This window comes from Ananas comosus, linkage group 22 (genome assembly GCF_001540865.1).
Source record: "Ananas comosus cultivar F153 linkage group 22, ASM154086v1, whole genome shotgun sequence".
In the NCBI taxonomy this organism is placed as follows: Eukaryota; Viridiplantae; Streptophyta; class Magnoliopsida; order Poales; family Bromeliaceae; genus Ananas; species Ananas comosus.
In genome coordinates this window covers 9,938,315-9,954,100 of record NC_033642.1, presented here as the reverse complement: position 1 = coordinate 9,954,100, position 15,786 = coordinate 9,938,315, and the positions used below count along the sequence as shown (strand labels likewise).

At 42.5% G+C, this 15,786-nt stretch overlaps 6 protein-coding genes across 12 annotated transcripts; 3 read left to right on the top strand and 3 right to left on the bottom strand.

Moving 5' to 3' along the window:
- LOC109727697 lies at nt 108–2,443 on the bottom strand. 6 transcript variants are annotated; one of them, XM_020257882.1, is made up of 5 exons: nt 2,193–2,443; nt 1,719–1,877; nt 1,128–1,214; nt 951–1,040; nt 108–629 (listed from the first exon to the last, which is right to left on the bottom strand). In XM_020257882.1, exons 1-5 carry the CDS (start codon nt 2,203–2,205, stop codon nt 616–618), a joined length of 363 nt encoding a protein of 120 aa, XP_020113471.1. In that variant the 5' UTR covers nt 2,206–2,443; the 3' UTR covers nt 108–615. The 6 variants fall into 6 exon arrangements, with proteins under 6 accessions (XP_020113471.1, XP_020113469.1, XP_020113468.1 ...); XM_020257880.1 differs by having other exon boundaries at nt 951–1,027; XM_020257879.1 differs by having other exon boundaries at nt 108–655; nt 1,752–1,877; nt 2,193–2,441.
- Nucleotides 3,471–4,607, bottom strand: LOC109727441. The gene has a single exon (XM_020257572.1). It carries the CDS (start codon nt 4,535–4,537, stop codon nt 3,722–3,724), a length of 816 nt encoding a protein of 271 aa, XP_020113161.1. The 5' UTR covers nt 4,538–4,607; the 3' UTR covers nt 3,471–3,721.
- On the top strand, nt 6,462–8,218 carry LOC109727282 (28 kDa ribonucleoprotein, chloroplastic). The gene is made up of 4 exons (XM_020257339.1): nt 6,462–6,986; nt 7,122–7,223; nt 7,468–7,740; nt 7,836–8,218. The coding sequence occupies exons 1-4, from the start codon at nt 6,567–6,569 to the stop codon at nt 7,887–7,889; spliced, it is 849 nt and encodes a 282-aa protein (XP_020112928.1). The 5' UTR covers nt 6,462–6,566; the 3' UTR covers nt 7,890–8,218.
- Nucleotides 8,997–9,915, top strand: LOC109727283. Its single transcript, XM_020257340.1, has one exon. The coding sequence runs from the start codon at nt 9,146–9,148 to the stop codon at nt 9,620–9,622; it is 477 nt and encodes a 158-aa protein (XP_020112929.1). The 5' UTR covers nt 8,997–9,145; the 3' UTR covers nt 9,623–9,915.
- Nucleotides 10,239–12,903, top strand: LOC109727280. Its single transcript, XM_020257338.1, has 9 exons — nt 10,239–10,542; nt 10,621–10,680; nt 10,774–10,821; nt 10,967–11,099; nt 11,293–11,369; nt 11,760–11,855; nt 11,937–12,007; nt 12,245–12,335; nt 12,426–12,903. The coding sequence occupies exons 1-9, from the start codon at nt 10,291–10,293 to the stop codon at nt 12,537–12,539; spliced, it is 942 nt and encodes a 313-aa protein (XP_020112927.1). The 5' UTR covers nt 10,239–10,290; the 3' UTR covers nt 12,540–12,903.
- Nucleotides 13,066–15,503, bottom strand: LOC109727279 (diphthamide biosynthesis protein 1). Of its 2 annotated transcripts, XM_020257337.1 has the most exons (3): nt 13,958–15,503; nt 13,709–13,756; nt 13,066–13,433 (listed from the first exon to the last, which is right to left on the bottom strand). In XM_020257337.1, the coding sequence occupies exons 1-2, from the start codon at nt 15,411–15,413 to the stop codon at nt 13,737–13,739; spliced, it is 1,476 nt and encodes a 491-aa protein (XP_020112926.1). In that variant the 5' UTR covers nt 15,414–15,503; the 3' UTR covers nt 13,066–13,433; nt 13,709–13,736. The 2 variants fall into 2 exon arrangements, with proteins under 2 accessions (XP_020112926.1, XP_020112925.1); XM_020257336.1 differs by lacking the exon at nt 13,709–13,756.

The window sequence follows — 15,786 nt, the reverse complement described above, 5'->3', positions numbered from 1 at the left end:
AATACATTAGGTGTGTTCTTGTTCTAAAATGTATTCACAAATGAACATGTTATGGGAAAATTTTGTTGAGAAACAATAAACAACACAGGCAATTTTCTGGCATTTATTTCTGGGAATATTTAGCATAATTAAAAGAACCTTGTGTGCAGACTGAAGCAGAAGTGCACATGCAGAGCACCACATTACTTGGATAATATAATTCACAAAAGTAAATGCCTTATTGCCACAATAGTAAGTTGATAACCACACAAGGAAAAAGTGGTTAAACAACAAATGTCTTGAACTTCCTCAAATGCAGATTCAAGAGAAGTAAACAAAAAGCCCAAAAGCTCTATACAAAAGAACACAACCTTAGAAAGAAGCAGGTGAGTTCACGGAATATCAAATTCGTGCTGCACACCAATCAAGTTTTCTTATCCTCTTTCAGAATCTCTCTCTCTTTAGCAAAGTTATTTTGTCAACAAGTTATCCTTCTTCTTGATGCCGTTACCGCCCTTGGCTATGGGATTTGCTCTGCTGGGAGGCTTTTGAACTCTAGTATTCTTGTGATTGAGCTTCTCTTGGTTTCGCAAGTGTTGGTTGGTGCTCTGTTTCTTTGAATGCGGACTCTTTCCTTCATGTTTTCGATTCTGGTTTCCAATTAAATCATCGTTATCTGTGAGTGATTCGTTTTATGTTAGCTCCAGCGACGTAGAAATGAAATACAAGTAGAGAATATTGGTGATCATACATAATGAATGAAATGAGACATGATGTTTACTCGCAGTAAAAAGTAACCCAAGAGAACCATCATAATGAAAATCTCAACATGGCTTGAGACTAAGTTATAAAATTTCCCCATCACTCCAGAATTATTGAAAGTACTCAGACATATAAAACAGAAGCAGAAAATTGATCCAACTAGTTCTCAAATTTTTTTTTAATCTTTTTTTGATGAAACAAGAAATTACCTGGACTTGACAGCACAGCTCGAGGCCGCGATATAAAACTAACTTTGGCATTGGTTCCCGTATTTTCGCCAACTGGTCTGGAAGCAATCACTGCAATTTTTTGATTTAAAGAGCTTACATATGAATAAAATCTCTCTAAAATTGAAATTAAACTTCTAATTTATCTAACCACTTAACCTATAAATGTTGAGTTAAAAGACTGGGGGAAACTCTTCAGGAGAGACTTTTCATATCTTAAAGGAGGGTTATTCTCAGAATTCGTTCCTGAAAGATTAAGAAACAACCTTGGTCAGGGTAGATGACAAGTTTAGGAGATCATTCAGTAACTTTATAACAGAAGATCCATCCATTAAACACTCTTATAAAAAAAAAAATTTGATTGGTTTATTCCTTAGGAGATACTAACCAGTAACCAAAGCACTTGTTTTCAACGCAGAAAAAAATAGTTTGTTCATCGCAAAATGCTTGCGTTACATTTCTTTTTTTTCAACTTCAGAAAAAAAGAACAAGAAGCAAATCTAGGCACAATAATCTTTGGCAGCAAATGGAGATCTTAAGAAAACAAAGACAAAGAAATGCTTTAAAAACCTATGCAGAATTGCCCTTCTAACTACAGTTAAATAAAAGCAACATTGGAAAAGAAGGTTGCATCTTTGGAAAGATGCACATATAAAACTTGGATAGAAATGAAGTTTGTGTCTAGTAAACATAACACTAGTGATTTGTGATGGGCTTGTAGTGATTAAAAAAAAAAAAAAAAGAATTTACCACATTTTGCTTGAGTTCTTGAGGATGAATGACCTTCTAAAGAAAGAGATTCAATGGCTCTTGGTATAATTGATGTTGGCTCTTCAAATAATCCAACAGGAAGTGGGGCTTCTTCAGCTCTCACCTTTACTTGAGGATACACTTCCAACAATCCTATGCATAAAGTTATTACACCAACAAAATAGATATCAGCATAAAGGATGTTCCACAGATGCAGCAGCTACTTTGCATTGAAGGTCCATAAAATATATTTTTTTTTAATAAAAAACCACCCTGTTAAAAGCCTGTGGCAACAAATAACCAAATGAACAAGCTAACGCACCCAATATCAAGCAACACAGCCCACATCTAATAACAAGGCAATACACCCTCAAAAAACCCTTTAGAATCAATCAAAACAACAAAACACATCAAAATACCAAAAACCCATTACCCAGTTTGTGGGCATAAACAATAACATCTGATCAAACTTACTGTTTGAATCCATTTCACAGCTCTTTTTTACCTCCCCTGGTTCCAGAGCTATGGACACGAGCTATTTTTTGATCTCTATCCAAAGCCCAGTGATATATAAGATACGGAGAAGGGGAGGAGAGGGGTAGTAATATGTTGGTTGTGTAAAAGAAACGATTGAAGAGGGAGGGGAACCAAAATGAGACAGAGTGATCGAATCGATTCATGGATTTCTACTTTTCTTGGCGTCAAAACTAAGGGAATCGGGTCTTCTCTGCTAACTTATTATTTTATATACTCTCTTTCCTTTTTGGATGATTTTTTTTTTCTTTTTTCGAGAAACGCAGCATACTATCTGTTTTATTTATTTTTTAAAAAAATAAACTTATCTGAAAATATAAAGTAATTAGATTTTAAATTGGTACCGACCACTAAATTTTTTATCACTTATGCTAGAAATAGTCGGTTTCTTTTTGGATGATTATTTGGAACCTGTTAAATTTTAGGTGGCTGGGTCCAACTCTCGTGTCCAATTTGTTATGGTCATAAATTTCGAAATGGGCCATAACTTGACGACATAATTCTAATCTCCAACAAATAGGAGCTTCTTTTTTTTTTTTCTTTTTTTTTTTTTCTTTTTTTTCGCAAAACCATATTTGGATGTGAGGATAAGATGTCGTACAATACGTTATTCAGTATATGAAAATTATTTATGTAATTGAAAGTTAGAGTTTGATCCATAATTTTGTAGGAATATATTTTTATATACAAGATGATTTATTTTAGTTTGAAAAAATACTTTGAATTTAAGATTAGAGCTACTGATCTTACTCTAAATATTGAAAAAAATTTTCTATAAAAATTTCATCAGATTTGAATTGTTTTACACTGTAAAATTCACAAACGGATCACATCGACCATTAAAATTGTCAATTTTGAAACCTTTAGATCAAGTCTAACGGAGCCGATCGTCGATTTGGAAGCCGCATCACTGAAAACAAATTGGTAGTACGGAGGCCTCTGTGATACCGATAGTATACCAGCCTAGCTCTCTCTCTCTCTCTCTCTCTCTCTCTCTCTCTCTCTCTCTCTCTATATATATATATATATATATATATATATAAAATAGTTTATGAGTAGTAGTTAATTTGAGCTTAAAATCAACCCACAGAAACAAACATCAAAATAGAAAAAAGATTCACATCATCCATGATCAAATCTAAAATTCACCAAAATGGTGCAATGAGCTTTGAAGTTTACATAAAGTGATAACTAATAAACGACCATGCAGCGGCTACAGGAAAGGAATCTATTTTACACTTTGCACCTGAGGAAAGCTTCGTGAGAAAATTTCTACCACAAAGCTTCCACCAAATCAATACACATCCTAATCTTACGACCACTAAATAAAAACAGGAAGTAAAATACAGGAAAAATATAACAAAATGAAAAAAAAAAAAAGACCAGGCCCCTTAAGTTCTTCGAATTTGCTTTTTAGCCCTCCCTCGTCCCAATTTTTGAATTTTTTTTTCAGAATTTTTGAATTTAAATTAACGCTCCCAATCGGGCCCACCGCAGAAGCAGGAGCTCCTCCGACTCCGACTCCGACTCTTCCGCTCCGCCGCGTCGTGCTCTGGCGAGAGCTCCGTTTTCCACTTCTCGATCTTCGACTCGAGCTCTCTCCTCTCCCTCATCTCCGCCGACCTACGCTCCTCCAACGGCCCCGATCGATCCACCATTAACGCCCCCTTCTCCGGATCCTGCTCGAAACCCTCGTCGTCGTCGTCCTCCTCCTCCTCGTCGATCCTCTTCCCACTCCGATTCACCGGCCTGGGCCGCGGCGCCGCCATGGGCAGGTCCTTGAGGACGAAGGCGGGGGGCGCGCGGGAGAGCGGCATGCTGAGGATGTAGGGGTCGAGGAGCGCCACGGCGACGTTGAGGATCCCCTGGGGGCGGAGAGAGGCGGGGCGGCGCACCTGGAGCGCGGCGACGCGGCGGGGGAGGAAGGAGCAGAGGAGGACGCGGACGACGCCGAGGACGGGGTCGGGGCGCGGGGCGAGGCGGGGGCGGGAGGCGTGGATGGAGACGGTGACCGCGGAGGTGTCGGAGCGGAGGAAGGCGCCGTCGACGCGGAACACGAACTTGTCGTTCCACGTTGGGTTGGTGTGGCCCGAGCGGTCCACCTGCGTGTGCAGCTTCTCGTCGGGGCGCACCCACGCCGCCGCGTACGCGCGCACGCGCCGCGACCATGGGTGCAGGTCCTGCGCCGAGATCACCGTGATCTCCAACAGGTGGAACGGCACCTCCGGAGCACGATGCTGGAGATATCCTCCTCCTCCTCCTCCTCCTCCTCCCGAGGGTTTCATGGCGAGGGTGAGGAGTAGAGGAGAGGAAGAGAGGGGGATAAGAGAGGAGATGAGGAGGAGGAGGAGGAGGAGGAGGGGAGGGGAATGGAGGAAGAGGAGGAAGAGGACGAGGACATTGCGGAGGGGGTTTAGGGGAGTGGGGAAAACGTAATTACAGCGAAGAGGGTGGAATTAGGATACTGGACAGAAGAGGCAGGAGCTAATTTTAGGAGGGCGAGGCATTGAAATTTTTTTTTGAAAGATAAGTAGCTCGCTAACTGTTTTATTTATTTTATTTAAAAATAAATTTAGTTAGAAATATAAATTAATTAGAATTTAAATTTGGGTCTTCAGTACCAACCACCAAACCCTTTACCACTTATTCTAGGGACGGTCGGTGGCGAGGCATTGAATTGAATGGAGGGAGGAGACCGTTATAGTGTCCGTAATTAAGCGTAAGTTGAATCGTTTTCTAATAGAAAAAATTCCAACCAAAATGATGCTCCAAAATTGAAATATAGCAAAGTATTTTTCTATAATTGTAATGTAATCTTTCTATAAGATTATATAAGTAATTGGATTTCAAATTATTGGGTACTAAAAGATGATAGTCTTTGTCACACTGTAATTAAAAGATTTCCTGCTTTGTTATATATTTTTACGGCGGGTCTTAGAAAATAAAGAAAACTAAGATACCAATACTGCGTTTGAATTTTTTTTTTTCGAGTTTTATTTGATCTGAATGGAAAATTCTGGAGGTAAAACTTTTTCCATATATAGGTTTTTTTTTCGAGTTTTATTTGATCTCAATGGAAAATTCTGGAGGTAAAACTTTTTCTATAGATAGGTAAAATGGGTTGTTCGGGCCAATTTACTCAACCATTCTGGGTGGGAATTGGATCAGCCTTTGCGATCCCACCAAATCAACCAAATTCAGTTGTTTGGCGCATCCAAATTTTATATGTATCTATATTTATATTTATCTATATCTATATTTCTTTTTAACCTTTGCCTTCTCTTTCCTTCTTTGATGCTTAGCCGTTCCACCTTCTATATCCATTCCATACTTTTCACCCACCCACTTTTTAATTAATACCACATAGTTTATTGTCATCTAAACTAATCGTTTTCGCAAAAAAATTAAAATAAAATCTATTTATTTTTTTCATACTATTTGTATTTATTAATGTCTCATGATAAGTCAAAATACTTTAAAATTTTTATTTATTAATCTTCTATTCCGCTATAATGCGCGGGTAACTTCACTGGTTAACTATTATTTTCACTTCATCAAATCTTTACTTTTTTTAAAGGAAAACTTCAAATACCCCCTCGTGGTTTCGCACTTTTTCACTTTAATATTCTGTGATTTAAAGTGTATCAAGTTAGTACCCTATGGTTTCGTACTTTCTCATTTTAGTATCATTTGGTTTCAAGTGTATCAAGTTAGTATCTTGTGGTTTCAATTTTTTTCTTTTATTATCCATTTCAGGGTACATAATTTAACGAAATATTAAACCGCATAATACTAAAATGAGAAAGTGCGAAACCATAAGGTACTAACTTGATACACTTGAAACCGCAAGGTACTAAAGTGAGAAAGTGCGAAATCATATGATATTAATTTGATACACTTTAAACCACAAAGTACTAAAATGAGAAAGTACGAAACCATATAGTACTAAAGTGAAACCATATGATAAACTTGAAACCATATGGTACTAAAGTGAAAAAGTGCAAAACTACAGAATATTAACTTGATATATTTTAAACCACGAAATACTAAAGTGAGAAAGTACGAAACCACGTGGGGTATTCGAAGTTTCCCCCTTTTCTAAATAAAAAATAAAAAAATTGCACAACCTTACCTTATCTTGTCCCATTTTCCCCATCATCTCTTGCCATTGGCCATCAACCTCTCCACGTCATCACCAAGCATCACCCCCCCTAACTACACATTCATAACCATTCTCTCTCCCTTCTCTCTCCCACTCTCCTCCTCCTCCTCCTCCTCCTCCTCTTGCACAATTTACCACCTCCAAACTCGACAATGGCGGCCTCCGCATCGACCGCCTCCTTCTCCACGACGTCCATCACTTCCCATCTCAACTCCAAGCTTCTCTCCTCCGACGCTGCCGCTCTTCTCCGCGTCCCCTGCCCCCGCCGCTGCATGCCGAGCTTGACCCTTCTCATGGAGAATCTCTCCATGCCCTTAGCTTCACATAAGAAGGGCTTTGCGAAAATCTCTGCGGCGGTGGCTCAGCAAGAAGCCGTGGCAGAGGTCGGGGAGCAGGAGGCGGCGGCAGCAGCAGCAGCAGCAGCGACCGACGATGGCAATGAAGAGGAAGATCAGGTTGCCGCTGTCGCAGCGCAGAACACTAAACTGTACTTTGGTAACTTGCCGTATAACTGCGACAGTGCGCAATTGGCCGGAATCATCCAAGAATACGCGAGCCCGGAGATGGTTGAGGTAGCTAATTGCCCTCATCTTCCCAACTTGTTCAAATGATTGATTTGCCTAAACACGCTATTGAACTATAAAAAGATTTTGATATCTTCTAGCAAAAGATAGTGTTCAGTAAACTCGAAATGAAAAACCTTCCAGGTTCTCTACGATAGAGAATCCGGACGAAGCAGAGGATTCGCCTTTGTTACCATGAGCACTGTCGAAGATTGCGAAGCAGTCATTCAGAATCTTGATGGAAGTGTAAGATCCCTCTCTCTCTCTCTCTCTCTCTCTCTCTCTCAAGCATGATATGTTAGTAGTGCCCAATTTCACTAGAGTATCTTGTGCTTCATAGTATATAACCGCTACTGAAATTGTCCTGGTATTAGTGTTAAGATCATCTCTCAGGGCTTGTTGTTTGAAACAAACGAAAAAATGTTATGAAACTTACATGGCTTACTAGACTAAATCTACTAATGGAATTGCTGGAATTGCTTACTTCCAGCAATACGGTGGTCGGACATTGAGGGTGAACTTCTCCGACAAGCCGAAGCCGAAAGAGCCCTTGTACCCTGAGAGTGAATACAAGCTCTTTGTAGGCAATCTCTCTTGGTCAGTCACCTCGGAGAGCCTGACCCAAGTGTTTGAAGAATGCGGCAATGTGGTCGGAGCTCGGGTTCTCTATGACGGAGACACAGGTCGATCACGCGGTTATGGCTTTGTTTGCTATTCCTCCAAGGAAGAGATGGACACGGCCCTCCAAACTCTCAACGGAGCGGTAATTTTATATGTATGGCTATATGTTAGTGTAATTCATGGTATCAGGATTGATGCTTATTCTATGTGGAATATGTTTGCAATGCTCAATTGCAGGAATTACAAGGCAGAGCTATGAGGATCAGCTTGGCTATGGGGAGGAGAACTTGAGAAAGGGAAAGAATAACGGGTGGGAAAATAATGCAAGATATGCAGATGATTGTATCAACTTCGACATGTAAAAAAAAAAAGAAAAAAGACATGCTTAATGCAGATCCTTGCGAAGAGAGAACAGTGGAATAGCTACTCTTTTGAATCTTGCACGTCTCATGTATAATCTTTGAATTCCTACAAGCCTGTACCCATCACTGGTAGTGTTGGCATATAGAAATTAGTTGCTACTTGGTTGCATTATTTAGAGGAAAAGGATCTTATTATATGAGGTCCAAGTGTCTATGTTCTAAAAATTTATGATTCAGTGTTTTCTTTTTTCGCTATGCTTTTCGGACCAAATTGGTTAGTTATTCCTTGTTTGTGGATTACACTAGATTCAGAAAAGAAAGATGAAAAACACAACAATGTATCAGCATTCTGTATGTAAAATCAAAATTAATTAGCGAATTTTTCAGCTGAAGAATGAATTAATGTCTTTTCACTCTTTGTATCAAGTTTAAGAGCTCCTAAGAAACAATAGCAGAGCAAGTTGAATGCAGATGCCTGATGTATTATTTACCTGCGTTTCTTGCAAAATGCACATTCCCAAGTTTAATCAAGTAATCCTCTGCTTTGTGCAGCTATTTCCTGAGCAATTAAGATATGAATATGTAATTCTTAAAGAAAATATATGATATCCGAGTAACTTATTCACGTCCAGTATAACTTAAACATGCAGAAGAATACAAGTTAAACTTGAAAAGTAAGCAAAGTTCCTCATAGTAAAAGCATTACATATTCTCACCAGCATTTCCGCAGCAGCAATACAAAAACCGTTCAAACAAACTGATAGATGAAAAATAGGAGGATATTTATGTCTGATTTATAGTTAAACTTAACACTTTGCTTGAAAAAGAGAGAGAGAAAGATAAGAAGAGGAAAAGAAAAAAGAAAAAAAAAAATCCCTGCAGGTTGAAAGAGAAAATTAACTACTTATCCTTTTAAATAATTCTAATTTTTTTTTCCAATAATCCTAACTTATGTTTTTCCTCCTTTCAACACAAGAAGAGCACAAGTAAAAGGAACTTTGTGGTACCTAGTGAACCTCCGAATAAGCGTGTAGCGGTAGCGTTATGCTCCGTAGTCTCTCTCTGAGCCACATATTATTTGTGCGAGGGCGCATCCGTAAACTAACCACCCACCATTCCTTCCCCTTCCTCTAACCACAATCGCCCACTCGAACCACGAACACCAAATCCCACTCCCTCCCACCCATGGCGACCTCTTCCACCTCCCTCCTCCCCCTCCTCCGCCCCTATCTGCGCTGCCTCTCCGCGACTCCTTCCACTACGCCGCCCCTCCGCCGCCGCAGGGAGGCGCTCCGCCTCCTCCTCGTCTCCCTCCCGGCGCCGTTCCTCCTCGCCGGAGCCCCCACTCCGGCGAGCGCCCTGGACGTGCCCCTCTTCGGGTTCCGGAAGAAGCTGGAGAGGATCGAGGGGGAGGCGGAGGCGGCGGTGAGGGAAGGGGAGAGGGCGGTGGAGGAGGGCATCGCCGCGGCGGAGAAGGGGATCGTGGCGGCGGAGAAGGGGATTGTGGAGGCGGAGGAGCGGATCGTGGTGGCGGAGCAGGGCATCCAGGTCGCCGGCGATCTCGTTCAGGCCGGGGCCGTAGCTGCGGCGGAGGCCGTCGGAGTCCTCGTGGGCCTCTCCGTCGTTAATGGGATTCTAGGGCCCGAGGCCCAAGAGCCCTAGTGTTTCATTTTAGTCTCCTTGTTCCCACCCCCTCCCAAAAAAAAAAAAAAGAAAAAAAAAAGTTTACATTCTAGTGCTCGTTGGTAGAGATTCTTTGGGTGATTAGTTGTTGCTCACAATCGAATCAATGTTCTGTATGTATTCAGTTGTACCTATGTAGCTTTTACCGATGCTCAGTTTGAAGCTTCTTACTTTTTGCAAGCATGCCCGTATGCATGAGTGTCTATTTAGCTTCACTAATGTGGCTTTAAGAAGCAGCAGTAAAATGTTCAACAAATACAGTATCTGTTAGAGCTTTGTTGTTTTTGAAATTTTTTAAAAAGAAACTTGGAATGAGTTTCTGAAGTTCAATAGCAAAAGCTTAACTAAAGCTTGACTTGTATGCCGGCGACAACACTCTGCTAGAAGAAACTCCAATAAAGCCAAAGAAATAAATGGAGGGATAAACTCTGCTCCGATCAATCCATGAAGCTTCATCTGTGGTTGTTGGTTGAGCTCACAGTAGAAACTATTTGGATTATTTTTGCAAGGAGTTGTAAAACTTAAATTAAGTTATGGGCCCTGGTGCAATTTTGCCCGGTAGAAACTGGGCCCACATGCACGGATTTTAAAGGCCCAGAACGAACACCAATCCCCTCCCACTCCCCGTCGCGAACGTAATTCGAATAATGGCGTCTCTCCTCATCTCCCCTCCTCTTCCTCCTCCTCGTACTGTTTCATCTCCTGTTATTTCCTCCCTCGCCCCTCTCTTTAGCCGTAATCCCCACCATGTCCCTTCCCTCTTCGTCCCCTTCGACTCCGTCTCCTATAAGAGGCGCTCCGCGTCTCGAACCCTCGTCGTCTCCTTCGCCCTCGCCGAGTCCGATTCCCCAAAATCACTCGGCGACAAGCCCCTCCGTCCCCTCCTCCAAGAGCTCGCCGTAAGATCCCCTCTCTCTCCCCGTCCCCCCCTCTTATAATTGTTGGGGTTTGGGCTTATGTGTATCCATGGCGACTAGGATTCCCTGCGCCTTCCCCCGGATTTCCTCTCTGCTCTCCCCGGCGATCTACGTCTCGATGTAAGTGTCGGCTTGCTGAGATCAGATCATCGATTTGATTTTGTTTTTGGTGATCGTTTGATGGATTCTGATCGATTCGCTTCGTGATTCAAGCTCAACGACGCGGCATTCGATCTGTCGAACGGGCCCGTGCTGGAGGAGGTCAGTATCATACTAGGGTTAGGGTTTCTAGGGTTTTGTCGAATGCGGTTTAATAATCCTCCATTGATCTTATTGATGAGATCGTAGTAAATTCGCATAATAATGGACTAATTGGAGAGCTAAGTGCTGTGGATTTGTGTTTCAGTGTGGGAAAGAAGTGGGCGAATTGCTGTTGAATCTTTCGCGAGCGTGGGAGCTAGCGGACACTAGGACTTCGAATAGCATTGCTACTCAGCTACCATCGATAGAGAGCTATTTGATGGGGAATGTTAAATCAGGCAAGGATAACACTGCTCATGAGCACTACTTATGAAAATAAAACAAATTATACTAGAAATGGCCTTGTATGCCTCACATTACGCATTGAACTGCATATATGATCCAGCGTTGTATGCGATTGCCTGATAGGCTGTTGAATCGCAACTTACTCAAGTGCGCCCTTTTTTTTTTTGGTTCTTCTACTTAGTGTAGCGCTTGGCAAACGCCTGGTGTCGGCTGGGAGAAGATTTGAGGCCATGGGGCAATATGGTCAAGGAGAGCTGCAAAGGGTAAAGCTGAATCCTAGATTTGTACTTTTTCTGTATTTTGCATGGAAAGAACTTTTCTTAGCTGAGTTGAAAAATTTTCATGTTGAATAAGTGTGGAATTGCCCAAAGCTTTTTAGAGGACACTAGAAAACATTTAATGATTGCTTGATACAATAATCTCACACTTTGCTGCAAAGAATGCAGAGTATATGTAGACTTCTCTTTCAGAAAGAAAATCTAAGTCAAAAACAAAAAGAGCTAGTGAGTTACCATGTGAGGTTAGCAAGTTAAATGTAATCTTTGTTGCAACTCCTTATAAAATGGTCATTAGATTTCAATTTGTCTTTACTGTTTCATGAAATGCTTCAAGATCCATTTCCTTTGCGAGGAATTTAACGTCCATACCTGTAGATTGCTAAAACAATGGTTAAAACTGGAAAGATTCTATCAAGAGCACCAGGGGCTATAACAGATGAAGAACCAAAAAAGGAAAGCAAGATACTGAAGGTAGCTTCTATAGTCTTATTCTCAGTTTTGTAAGTTTGGAAAGAAAACTTAAGATTGATAACTATGAAATTGTTTTATCAGTTTGGAGAAATAGAATTTGAGTTGACCCCAGCAAAAGCCAACATTGGAGCTGCAGTCGGATTCGTTTTTGGGTAAAAACCAGTCCTACTGCATTAATGTAAATATTATTACAGTGTAACTTGCTGTTCCATCAAACAACGATTGAATGAGTCTGCTAGCTAGTGAGTAATTCTTCCCCTGATAAGATAAAATGCCAATGAGATAGTTGATTACTATGATTGTTGATTGGTTTGCAGTGAGCAATATGGGTTAATCACCCTGAGTCCTCATAGTTGTTGTTGACATTATGTATGATACTTTCACATTAGGATTCTCTCCTGGGAACTAAGCCAAGGTGTTCAAAGCATACCAGAAAGCTCGTTGCAGTATGCAAATGACAATGCACTGATACTAGCCAAGGTGGATGAGAAATTTCACAGATTCTATTTCCTTTCTTACAGTCTGGTGAATCTTTTGCTAACTTAATTTTGTTGCTTGTTTCAAATCCAGTCTCTACGGGGAGCTCTTCTCGTTCTTTGTTATTCATCAACCTTCTTATCAGCATTTGCTTCGGTAGGACTGTTACTGCTTGCAAGGCAAGTGAGCTCTGAGCGCGATTCGTAGTGATTAAAGTTTGAAAATATGCTATCACATTTGTATGACATCTTAGTAACAAATCAGAGGCAACTACCGGGACACTTGCTGTGTGCCAATAATGAGTAAATAATGACCTACACTCTGCAGCAGTGCAATATCTGTGCCACCCTTCTTTATGTACATGAATAAGGTGCTTAATATAAAGGTTACTTATGTGAATTGTATATGATTTACACTACAGGGGGTAATCTAAAATCTAAGACTCTTCTATAATGGGGTAGTACATTAGTATTTTGTCATATTTCTTATTCTGGAACTTTTAATTGCAACTGTACTGACGTTATGTGTGATATTCTTGTAATTTCAATTGATTCAGAAGCTTCAGTTATTATTCTGAGATAGTGCGATGAGGTGACAAGTCTAAGTTGGTGCATTCACTTAGAAAAAGTGAGTGATACAAAAGATGGCGATCAATGTCTTGCTGTAGCTGATAAAATTTCCTTGGAGAAGATCAAATTTTGTTTGCGAACATCACAAAAGCTGAGCACACAAATGAAACTGATCATGAAGCTTTTCAGCAGCAAAATTTATTGCAATAAAGAACATATTACACTGTTAACTACATTTAATATCTCAAAACAATAGCAAGGAGCGGTAGAAGGATTCAGATAACTGTTCTCAAATCAGCTCGTGATGCAGTCAGGATATCCAAATCGAATCTACTGCAGTCAAACCAAGCCGTAACCTTCCAGAGTAGCAGTTGTGACCTGTAGGTAATGTGCTCACCGGAAATTTGTTCAAACTTCCTTTTTTCAGAGGGACTGAACCAGACAATCTGTGGGATCCTCATATTATGGTTAGTTCTCCATGAATTTGATCCATATTCTTCTCATTGTTTCACTTCAACTGGCACATTTCTCCCTGATAAATAATACAAGTAATAAATCAGACATGGTGATTTACATACAAAATCCACGTGGAGCTGCAGGAGAATAAGACAATCCAAATATTCTTCATGTGATACACTCACAACTTCTAGCAGATTAAAATGATGCAGCTAAGTCTCAAAAGTATCAAAAAGCTGGTGCTAAGAATCACTAACTTATTAAACACGAAAATTATAGAAATCAATGAAAAAGACCACTTGGATTTGCAGAGGTATTAAATTTGCAACTTGCTTGCTATGAGAAGCTTACAAAAGAAACCAATTTCTGTTCTCTTTATTCAATCAGCTTGCCCAATCTCTAGCAACATCAAAGAACCACATATTAGAAGAGATAGGAAAGAGGAGGAAAAATAAGCTGCAAAAGAGCTGTAACTAGCAACTATAACTCAGCTGATTTCTGCAGAAGCAAAGGAAATAAAACCAAATATAAACTTGCATGATGCATGAATATAACCAGTAACATATAAAGTTCTAAATTCTCAAGAGATGGGTTGTTTACCAACTCTGCTATGAGCTTTCCTATCACCAGCAGAAGGCTTCTTCTTCATGTAAGAGCTATTCCACTCTCCTCCATCCTGAGCATAGTAATCCATTGGATACTCCGTCTCTTCTCCACCATTACCACAGTTAGAACTACTACAAGACTCAACTCTACAACCAGATGAACCCAAGCAATTCTTCCCATCCTCCTCCGCACCGCAGGGGCAATTCAAATTTGAATCGCACTTCAATGATTCCTTCGCCCTCTCCTTCTCCCACCAACCTGGAATATACCCCAATGCGATATCAAACTCAAAGGTAGTAAGCAGCGGTTTCGTGAATCCCTCTCCCCAATCGATCGATAACCTAGGGCACGCGATCTGCACCCAAGCATCTACGGAGTCTCCAAACAGCTCGATCCTTGTCGGCGAGATCTCTGACATCAGCACCACGGCGTAATCCAACCCTCTCTCCTCCATGTGATCCACCACTCTGTCCAGGACTTTAGTGCTCCCCTGCCTCCCTAGGGTTCCTAGTATGACCCCCCAATTCTTGGCCTTCCTAGCCGCTAAGATGGCGTCTTTACGGGCTCTCTTCATCCCCGCGTGGTCGTACTCTTCTAAAACGAGGATTCCGAGGAACGGATCATAGCGGAAGGCGCGGACGCCAGGGTTCGCGATCATGAACGCCTCGAGGTGAAACCGGCCGTCGGCCACGAAGATGATCGAGTCCACACCCTCCGATTTGGGGATGGTAGGCGCGGTGCATCCGAGGACCTCGCCGGGGGAGAGCGGTTTTGCCTGGGGGACGAGGACGTCCTTGTAGCCATCGGAGAGGAGGATGGACCGCGCCGCGTGGACGGCGGAGACGAACTGGATGGTGCCCGCGAGGGCGAGGCGCGGGGCGGCGGCGGGGTCGGGGAATGCGGAGCGGACGGCGGCGGCGAGGCGGGTGGGGTCGACGCGGATGTCGACGAAGACGTAGAGGACGGGGAGGAGGGAGGAGGGGACGGGGACGAGGCAGCTGTGGCCGTAGTGGACGAGGAGGTCGGCGGAGAGCGCGGCGGCGGCGCGGTCGGCGACGCAGCAGGCGCCGTAGGTGGGGTCGGCGAGGACGAGCACGTCGTCGGCGTCGGAGCGGAGGGCGTCGGCGAGGAGGAGGGAGTACATGAGGAGGCCCTCGGGGAGCTGGAGCGCGACGCGGCGCGCGGCGGCCGAGCGGAGGCGATGCACGGTCTTGTGGACCTCGAAGTCGTAGTTCGAGGGGAGGAGGGAGATCGCCGCGTTGAGCGAAGGGTCCGAAAGGATCGAGGCCGGGATCTGGGAGTGCACGAAGCGCTTCGGCGCCCACGCCTTCTTCTTCTTCTCCTTCTCCTTCTCCTTCTCCCCCGGGAGCTCGGATATCTCTCGTCTAGGGTTAGGTTTAGGGTTAGAAGGGGCGGAGGAGGGAGACGATGGGGCGTCGTCGGCCTCCATCGAGATGGAGTCGTCTCCTTCCCGACCGAGAAGAATTAGGGTTTTAGAGATAGGTAATGTGGAATTTAAACAAATTGAGATAAAAAATTCGAATTTGAGAATGTTTTATGAGGAGTGTGAAGTCACTGTTCGCGCTAATCTGACTCGCGTTAGTGATCGTTGCCACGTGGACGGCCAGGATCTTCCAGTGTGGGACTGTGTTTGGGGGGGTTGAATCGCGCCAAGTTTTAAGGTCCGGCCCAATACGGCCCATTATGTCTTAAGACCTCTTTGGATCAAAATCAAATGAGCCCATCGTCAGTAGTTACGTGAACCCTGTTCACCACGTCATCAGAGGAACCGTCCAATTATTTGCACGATAACTCTTGTTACT

What these genes read in the sequence shown, in the direction of transcription:
- LOC109727697 (XM_020257876.1), bottom strand. An exon ending in AAGAACTCAAGCAAAATGTG is followed by an intron (nt 1,215 to 1,718) that starts GTAAATTCTTTT and finishes TTAATCTTTCAG; the next exon opens with GAACGAATTCTGAGAATAAC. An exon ending in TTTTAACTCAACATTTATAG is followed by an intron (nt 1,041 to 1,127) that starts GTTAAGTGGTTA and finishes AAAAAATTGCAG; the next exon opens with TGATTGCTTCCAGACCAGTT.
- LOC109727441 (XM_020257572.1), bottom strand. Translation starts at nt 4,537, where the DNA reads ATGAAACCCTCGGGAGGAGGAGGAGGAGGAGGAGGAGGATATCTCCAG.
- LOC109727282 (XM_020257339.1), top strand. Translation starts at nt 6,567, where the DNA reads ATGGCGGCCTCCGCATCGACCGCCTCCTTCTCCACGACGTCCATCACT. An exon ending in TTCAGAATCTTGATGGAAGT is followed by an intron (nt 7,224 to 7,467) that starts GTAAGATCCCTC and finishes GCTTACTTCCAG; the next exon opens with CAATACGGTGGTCGGACATT. An exon ending in TCCAAACTCTCAACGGAGCG is followed by an intron (nt 7,741 to 7,835) that starts GTAATTTTATAT and finishes GCTCAATTGCAG; the next exon opens with GAATTACAAGGCAGAGCTAT.
- LOC109727283 (XM_020257340.1), top strand. Translation starts at nt 9,146, where the DNA reads ATGGCGACCTCTTCCACCTCCCTCCTCCCCCTCCTCCGCCCCTATCTG.
- LOC109727280 (XM_020257338.1), top strand. Translation starts at nt 10,291, where the DNA reads ATGGCGTCTCTCCTCATCTCCCCTCCTCTTCCTCCTCCTCGTACTGTT. An exon ending in ACGGGCCCGTGCTGGAGGAG is followed by an intron (nt 10,822 to 10,966) that starts GTCAGTATCATA and finishes TTTGTGTTTCAG; the next exon opens with TGTGGGAAAGAAGTGGGCGA. An exon ending in GTCAAGGAGAGCTGCAAAGG is followed by an intron (nt 11,370 to 11,759) that starts GTAAAGCTGAAT and finishes CCATACCTGTAG; the next exon opens with ATTGCTAAAACAATGGTTAA.
- LOC109727279 (XM_020257336.1), bottom strand. Translation starts at nt 15,413, where the DNA reads ATGGAGGCCGACGACGCCCCATCGTCTCCCTCCTCCGCCCCTTCTAAC. An exon ending in GAAAGCTCATAGCAGAGTTG is followed by an intron (nt 13,434 to 13,957) that starts GTAAACAACCCA and finishes ATTATTTATCAG; the next exon opens with GGAGAAATGTGCCAGTTGAA.